At 34.4% G+C, this 8,995-nt stretch overlaps 2 protein-coding genes across 2 annotated transcripts; one reads left to right on the top strand and one right to left on the bottom strand.

Moving 5' to 3' along the window:
* Positions 1 to 218: 218 nt before the first annotated feature.
* Positions 219 to 4,076, bottom strand: LOC139866023 (probable galacturonosyltransferase 9). Its single transcript, XM_071854154.1, has 3 exons — positions 3,707 to 4,076; positions 1,826 to 3,064; positions 219 to 805 (listed from the first exon to the last, which is right to left on the bottom strand). Exons 1-3 carry the CDS (start codon positions 3,869 to 3,871, stop codon positions 530 to 532), a joined length of 1,680 nt encoding a protein of 559 aa, XP_071710255.1. The 5' UTR covers positions 3,872 to 4,076; the 3' UTR covers positions 219 to 529.
* Positions 4,077 to 8,473: 4,397 nt separating this feature from the next.
* On the top strand, positions 8,474 to 8,995 carry LOC139868717 (uncharacterized). Its single transcript, XM_071857053.1, has one exon. It carries the CDS (start codon positions 8,474 to 8,476, stop codon positions 8,993 to 8,995), a length of 522 nt encoding a protein of 173 aa, XP_071713154.1.

The following is an 8,995-nucleotide window of genomic DNA, read 5'->3' as shown; positions in this document are numbered from 1 at the left end:
TGCAACGTTTAAGATTGCGACGAATAATGTCTAGCAACTAAAAAATCCATATGTAAACTTTTAACAACAGTCAAGTTCCAAATTGAATTCGATTTAACTAAGGAGTAAGAACCCATTTGCAAACTTACTTGGGAGTTAAAACACAATGGCTTAAGTTGCCATCTAAGGTTTGAGCTTATAGCTCACAATCATGTTTCACATTTTACAAAACTGTCATCAAGTCACTAAGCTTAAACTTAACATTCATTAATAAAGTACAGATACGTCATAGAGTACAGATACATCATACGTCTAATGGAACGATATAAATAACTTACACATTTGCCTCGATAATACATTAAGCTTATAGATATAAAGAATCATTTAAACGTGTATGTTGCCCTAGCAAATGGGTTCAACTTAACATTTCAACACTTAAACTATCACGTGTATAAATAATGGGACAATTGCAGAGCTTTGCTCATAATAGCACACTATGTAGACCCAAAGTGAATAGATGCAAAATTTGAGTTACCTCTGTTTTCCCTGTCTATAAACCGAAGTTGCACATCTGCACGAATTCCATTTCATTGTCAACGTATTTAGTCCATAAATGTTTGTATTGGTTCATGGCTATATCAAGCCATGGTTTCATATTCCCGTTGAAATGAATAACAGCAGCGTGATTAATCTCGTCCATGCTTATACTTGGGTTGTACCCGAGTCCAAGAACGTGCCACGTTTTGTCTAATGACTTTGTTGTTGAATAGAAGGTCATTAGTCCAGGTGGCAGTGTCCCCAATTGCCACAAAGTCTGATCCTCATTCTGATGCAAAATTAAAGAATATTAGTTCACATATAGCATTTCTGATCCAAATGATTCTGAGTAAGATATGATGATGATCAAATTAATCTATATATACTTTTATACATATCCCTAATATGCATTTTAAAATGAAAAGTTAGATAAAAACAAAACAAAATGTTACACCTCATGTGGGGATAAACTAGATAGAAGAGTAGTTTTAATATAAAGAATCTACAACTGAGACTCGATGTCGTTAAGATATAATTGTATTGTCAAGGGTAAAAGGCACAAATTAAGGGCGGAGTTTTATAAGGGAAGGAGGTGGCCCTCGTCCCTCCAAAAGTTTCTCCAAGTAATGGGATTTTGTAGCCCTTTGAGTTACGGAAGTATGGGCTTTTAAATCAACTAAATCGGAGTCCGTCTGAAGAAGATATAACTAAAATGGTGAAGGCTTGCATATTTTGTTTTCATCAACAATTTACTTCATTCTTTCATATCTCATAGGCATTTTTAACTTGAAATCAATCTAAAACTAAAGTTTAAAAAGTTAAATTTTTTGATATACAATTAGGATCGATATTGTCATTTAAAATGTGTATAACATTTACAATTTTTCCTCCAAACTTTACGTTTTTTGTTGCTAAAAAACATATCACACATTCGACAAAATCTTGCCCCTCCAACCATTAGGTTCAAGCTCCGCCTAACAAAAGAGTATTCAACTATACCTATTTCTCAATCTGAAGGTAATTAAATTTTATTTTATTTATCACCTAAAACAGACCTTTGTAGTGTCTTGTTGCTCCAAAAGGTTTAAAAAAAAAAAAAAAAAAAAAAAAAAAGCCACTTAAAAATTCCTTTTTAGGGGTAAAAAGATGAAAATTAGTTAAAATTGGCACCTTTTTATGCCATTTACCTAATCGTTCACAAAAAGTGATTGTAAGTAAAAAGGATTAGCTTCATTGTGAAAGGACAAAAACAAAAGTGAAATACAGCAAAACAGAACCATATAAAAGATAAGCAAAAAAGAAAACGTACCAGGTCCTGCCAATAATGGTATTGATCGGTTAATCTTTCACGTCTCCAAGCATCAAGATCAAATACATTCATGCCAAAAGCCCAAGCACAAGCCTTTGGATTAAACTTATCTTTGATTAAAGGGTGTGAGAAATTCAAATACTGAGCATAACGATGAAACGATCCAAAACATGTTTCAACCGCCCCATTAACCTTACCATCTAAGTCAACTTTCCATAAGGCAGTTAAATCTTTCTGAACCACAATATCATCATCTAAGAACAATATGCGGTGCAACTTTGGATACATTTCTGGCAAGTAAAACTTGAGATGATTCAACATTGACAAATGCTTCGTGTTTGCAGAATTCGTGTTTTTCACTTCATTGGTTTCGTTTTCTGCCTTGTTGTCCAAGTAAATCTTTTGTAAATTTGCAGACTCGATTTGTCTAAGTAAAGGTACATACGAAGAATTCAAGAAACTAAATTCTTCAACTGCTTTTATTTCAACAAACGCACCACCTCCAATCGGTCTCATTTTAAACCAAACCTTCATTGCAGCAAGATTCATCTTATCCGTAACAATATGAAAAACATGTTTCCATGGTTCATCAGCGTTCTTTACAGCCGAATTCACCACAACAGACACTGCAATCACGTTATCGGAAAATATCGCGTAATGATACAACGAAGGATCTTCAAACTCAGCCTTAGGTTTCTCATCTCTATATTTTTCAGGGCTTGCAATACGCTCGCCCATTAAACGCATCGCAAGACAATGCAAACTTTTTGGGGTTGACTTTGCAGCAATCAAGCTAGCAAACGCCCCGTTCTTCTTAGCTTTAATCAACAACTCATTAACTGCAAATATCGTGTCTTTCAACTTCTGAATTTTCAACTGATTATCATAAGATTCCTTATTCTCACCAATCATTAACCTAGCAACTTTAATCTTATCCTTAACTTCCTTCTCGAACTGTCTCAAAACTTCTTCATCCACTGGCCCATCAGATTCAAACAAAGCAGTACGATACGTTGGTTTCACACCTATATCAGAAAAATTCGTCGCCATTTCATCAAACATTTTAAGCTGCTTCGATATCTCAAGCTTAAGCTTCCTAGCATATGATGCGTATGCGTTCACAAGTACCATATGATCACTCGCTTGCTTATGTATCAAATCCAACCTAGTCTTTAACGGATCTGACTTCAATGCTAGAAATGTCCTGTGCATGTATGCTCTTCCAGTTGTTTGTAATTCCTATTATAAAATCAATCAATTAAACTAATAAATAACTTCTCGCCGATAACACCACCGCCGCCGGCCACAGCAGCAGCAGCAGCACCACCACCACCAGCAGCAACAACAACAACAACAAAACCCAATACCACATGAGTGGTGTATGGGGAGGTGAGATGTAGACAATCATTCCCCTATCCGAAAGTAAAAACAAGTCATTTCTCCACCCAGAGTGAAACAATCTCAAAAGTAGACATCGACGGATAAAGAGATTGCTTCCGAGTGGACCTCCGGCCAATAAGTAGGAAATTTTACTTAAAAAATAGTAAAATAAAATTGAGACGCCATGAGAATGGTAAAATCAAATTTCCATGGGTTTTAAATCTGGCCTGAAATTCAATTTAGACTCTAAAAGGCAGTCAAGACTCAAGACGCCAATTACAAACTCATTTAATTGAACTTATGCAAATTATACGTGTCTTTCGAATTGAAGTGATGCACCAATCAGATTTAGTCACATCACATATACACTATACATCATCCATTACAGATCAAAAATTGTAGCCTCAATTAGATCCACTATATATATAACTATTAATTCAATCAAATAACATAAAACATAAACAATTACATTCACATAAATCAAGTATAAGAGAAACTTACAGAGTTATCTGATAAATTAGAGGTAGGATGAGACGAGAAGAGTACGGAAGCAGTAGCGAAAAAAAGTAGAGTGAACATAGCTGATACAAATATCCGGTAAGAAAAGAAGCTCCGTACAGCAGATGAGAACGCCGATCCGCCACCGCGACGGGCCACCACCGCCATTTAGGCAACAGATCTAACAAACTTTTAACTGACTTGCTAACGGTAAGTTTATAGTGTTAGAATTTGATTTACGAAAGTATTGGAAAGTATAGTGTGGTTTTAAGTTGCAGTGGAAGGATTTTTAGAGATTTGAGTAGGATTGGTACTTGGGAGTGTGTTGATACGAAAGCGATCTGATCTGATAAAGAAACAATTTGGGGAAAAACAGAACGTGCCTACTGTACTGGCCTATTTTGCCCGCGTCGGTGAATATATTTTATTCTTAATCTTTTTTATTTTTATTTTTATTTTTATTAACAGTATTATTATATTATTTTAATATATTTTAATTTTTGCAATCAAAGAATCAACCTGTGTAATCCAAGATAGCATTGTAGTCAGTTTTAGACTTTACTCTTGTAAATCTCCTTATTTTTCTCCGAATCTCACCGATATCTCAATTTTAGGTAGTCAAGACGAGATGTTCATTACTCGAGATTTCTCAGTTAACAGGGTCAAACTTGGTCAAAGCCACGATTTCTCGAATTTTCTCACTCATTTCTCGAAATTTCTTGTAGAATCTCGGATTTTCTCGCTCAGTTCTCAGATTTTCTTTTATAATCTTGTAAATTTGTATATAGATATACATATGTTTATTTATATATACATATTTATTTTTAGAAATCTAAAAAGTCAACGTAAGTCAACGTCCGAGATCTCCCCGAGATTTTTCAAATGTCGAGATCTTCCTAAAAATGTCCAAACAAGATCTCTCCGAAATTCAAGTTCTCCAACCTTGCTTGTAGTGACTCATGTTCACAAAAGGACTTCACTAGATGCGACATAGTTGCTGAGTAAACAGATTAGTTCATTTCATATGAGTAAAAATCTCACCCATAGGGGCGATGCCAGAGTGATAAATGGGGTCACATGCCCCCAGCCCTAAAAAAAAGCCCACACCATTAATTTTGATGTTAGTTTTGTTATATTGATGATTTGCCCCCAGCCTAGCCTAACGTATCAGCCCAAGCTTCAAAAGTCCAAGCCTTCAATACTCCTTCCGTCTCATTACATGTGTTCTCTTAATTTTTGCACACAGTTTTAGAAAATTAACTTTATTCTCCACCAATCAGAAATCTTCTTTCTGCCGAATAACCTCTTCTCATTAGTTGAAACACAACGTGGACACTTGAAATGGGACATTCAAAAATGGAAATGTGGACACTTGTGGTGGGACGGAGGTAGTAATAAAAAGTTAAATTTTAGTTATTGCTATAGTTTACGTTAATGTAATTACGTAATTATGTTTTTCTTGGATAATTATGCAGTTTAAGTCGCATATGTTTTCTTATTTGTTTTAAATAACTTTTTTTCCCCGACACTACAATTTTTTAGATCCGTCACTACTCACATTTACCATTACTCTATAAAAAACTTAAATTACTTAAATTAACATGTGGTTAGTGTTATGATATTTGATAAATCCCTCTTACGTTGAAATTGCACTAGTAGATTTGTAATTATCTAAGTGATTAATAGCTTAGATCAGTACATCTGAGACTCATTTTGTGTAAACAATCTTTTTTTTTTTTTTTTTTGAACAGCGAAATATTTTTGTGTAAACAATCTGAGTACTATATGACGATGATTATACAAACAGAATTAGGAGGTGTTGACTTTCAGGAAGTTGATCTCAAGGCAATTATAACTTTTTTAACGACTTTCATTCAAATAAATAATCTCTCTAGCGAGAAGCAGCGAATAACAAAATTACAAAGGTCTAACTACCAATTGTGCCACAAAAATTTATAACCTCTCAAGGCAATTATAATTATAATTATAATTATAATTATAATTATAATTATAATTATAACTATGATTATAAATAATGACACTAATTGGTAAAAAAGTGATAAAATCATTTTGTCTTGTATCCTTGTCTTGTTGGTTTAGTGGTACTGACTCATACATATTTGTTAGACATTTTGCTCGTTTCTTGCATGATTGATATTAAATTTTTTTAGGGAAAGTTTCTTTCTATTTATTTATTTATGAATTTTTGCAAAATAACAGAACTTGTATAAAAATGTCAAAAACACTTATTAAAATTATTAAAATGTAGGAAACACTTTATCGAAAAATTGAAGACCTACCAAACAAACAAGAAAATAACTCGGCGCCAAACTAAAATGCAAAACGAACTAAAGGGGCAAGCAAGCTACCCGAACCTAGCCAACAAGAGAACAAAAGAAAAGACACACAAACTAGGAACAAAGGAAACAAACCAACACCCGCAAAAACCTAACCAAACGCAACCTAAACAAAACGAAGGACTGAAATCAAAATGTAAACCTAAATCACAATCAAGTCTAATTTACATGCCGACAACATTAAACTTCTTCAGCTCGACCCCGTGCACCATCTTGCCCTTTTTTGGCTTACTTTCGACTTTGAGTTAATCAGCTCCGAATAAATTCAACAGTTTACTTCTAACTTGCTCCTAATAAATTCAAACATCACAAGACATAAGACGGAAGCTAGGAAGGAAAAAAATAAATAAATAAATAAATAAACATTTTGGAGATTTTTACCCTTACCCTGAAATCCTGAATTTAACATCAAACCTACAAATTGCCACAACAATGAAACCTGAAACAGTTGTTACAGTTCCATCTATTGAAGTTAACTTACATAAATTATGTGATATAAGATTTCATGGATAGCATTATTGAGTAGATCACTGAAAATGATATCAAAAGTTAGTAATAATAAGTATGATTGCCTTTGCGTAAAAGACATTGTGTCTGCAAAGACCACACTTTTTTTAGTGCTAAGCTGTCGTCTGTATGGTCTTCGACCTTTTTGTTTGTGGTGATGTGTTGATTCCCAGAATCACTGGTTTCTATTGATTAATTAACTTTTTAGGATATGCATGTCAAGCTTTTAATTGGTCTTGATGTTTTGATTCTTGGGAGCCACCAGGTTTCATTGATTAATTTCTACATCTTTAGGATACGTCTCCGCACAAATTATCGATTCCTTTTACTGGCTGACGTATTCTTACCTGCAATTTCGCAATCATCGGTTCCGTACATACAAAGTAATGCTTAAGTAAATACCTTCACAAATTGTTGGAAAATCAGGGTGATCATGTAATAAAACTCATGATATATGCCTAACAAATTGGCCTTAATTACACGTTGTGTTTAAATGTGAGATCTCTTAAAGCATAACTGATGATCAACAAGTTCGGCATTAGGCCAATTTGTTTAGCCGATACTATTTATCATTTTCATTTGGTTTAACTGTTACTTTGAAAAAAGTTAATTTTATGATGAATGAAGATTTAGGTATACTAACAAATCATAAGCAGAGTATGTTGGAGATAATTGTTGGGTTTTTTATTTGGTTTCCAATTATGTGGTTAGCCCAAGCCTAACAAATTAAGCCCAATTGATTGTTTGACTTGGTCAACCATCAAGGGGCATCTTTAATTTGAAGTTGCGCAGCTGTATTCATTAAGAAAGAGAGTAGATAGATCAGAGAGATCAAAAAGAAAAAGAGAGATTCTCAATTTATGTCTAAAAATACAGCAGTTCAGAAAATCGACGATCCCCGGAGATCTAACCGTTGAATCTTCATCAAATTTGGGCTGTGTCTTCCTGACATCAGTGCCAAGGTTTTCAACCGTTGAATTCGTCTAAAGAGGCCTGTAGCTCGTGTTCTTGCTGCTGGAACAGAGGGCAGTTTATTGGGTGAATCATTCATCTTTTGTCTTTAATTTCTTCATATACTTGTTGATTATTGTTGTTCAAGAGTATGATGATGTTGTATACCTCTAGTTGATCTAGAGAAGGATTATTGTATTGCTCTCTTTGTTGATGATAGTGGAATTTAAGTGGCTTACGAGTCCCGTGGTTTTTACTCTCGATTTCGAGGGGTTTTCCACGTAAAAAGTCTCGTGTTTTAGTGTGTACTTGATTATTGTTTAGCTACTGATTTGGAACAGATTTGGAGACTGATTTGGGTTGGTTTTTGATATAGCTTGTTTGTTAGTTTCCTCACGGGTTCATACGGGTCGGGAAATGCTTGTCAAACGGGTTTGTTTCCACTTTGTAGATTGCCCGTTGTGATTATTTTCCCATCAATAATCTCATATTAGACAAGATAGTGTTAGTTGGATGGAAGTTATTTACAGCAAGGTGGTTATGGTTAGTTATTAGTTATTAAAGTTTAGTCACAACCATTTAGTGAATGGTTCTAATGGTTCGTTGATAGGTTATTAACAATTGATGTGAAAAGTCACACCCATTAGAAAAAGTCAGAATGTGTAGAAAAATCACAACCATTTAATAGTTATGACGGTTGAAATGTAGATGTATAAATAGACGTGTACGTGTTATGTGTGTTGTGTTGCATAAAATAAATAAAAGCATTCTGTTCCTTTTGTTCCTTCACGTGCACACCCCTAGCTCATTTTACATTCTGTCAAATATATTGTTTAAAGTCTAATTGGCATGTTATAAATTTTTGTGATTATTTCGTCAAAGCACCAAGAGAGATTATTAGTAAACATTTGTAATCACAAATTGGTATCTAGAGCCAGTCAATATTATTTCAAAGATGAATACTACAACAACTTTTGGGCATATGTCAATTCCAAAATTGACCAAGTTTAACTATGATAATTGGAGCAATCAAATGAAAGCATTGTTGGGCGCTCAAGATGTATGGGAAATTGTTACAAAAGGATGTGAAGAACAAAGTGAAACACAACTTGGTGCCATGAATGCACAACAAATGAAGGCGTATAAGGATGAACGAAAGAAAGATAATGTTGCTCTTTTATTCTTATTTCAATCCGTTGAGGAGTCCGGATTTGAGAAAATTGCGGGTGCAAAAATAGCGAAAGAAGCATGGGATATGTTGGAAAAAACGTTTAAAGGTGCGGACCGAGTCAAACAAGTGCGACTACAAACTCTGCGTGGCGAATTGGAGGCCATGAAAATGAAAGACACTGAAGGAGTCTCCGAGTACATCACTCGTGTTCAAACGGTTGCGAATCAACTGAAACGGAATGGTGAAACTCTGACAGATTCAAGAATTATAGAAAAAATTCTGCGGTCGTTAACCGAGAATTTTTAA

Source organism: Rutidosis leptorrhynchoides, chromosome 9 (assembly GCF_046630445.1).
Source record: "Rutidosis leptorrhynchoides isolate AG116_Rl617_1_P2 chromosome 9, CSIRO_AGI_Rlap_v1, whole genome shotgun sequence".
In the NCBI taxonomy this organism is placed as follows: domain Eukaryota; kingdom Viridiplantae; phylum Streptophyta; class Magnoliopsida; order Asterales; family Asteraceae; genus Rutidosis; species Rutidosis leptorrhynchoides.
Note: the sequence above shows the minus strand (reverse complement) of the source record. Positions and strands in the feature narration are given on the sequence as shown.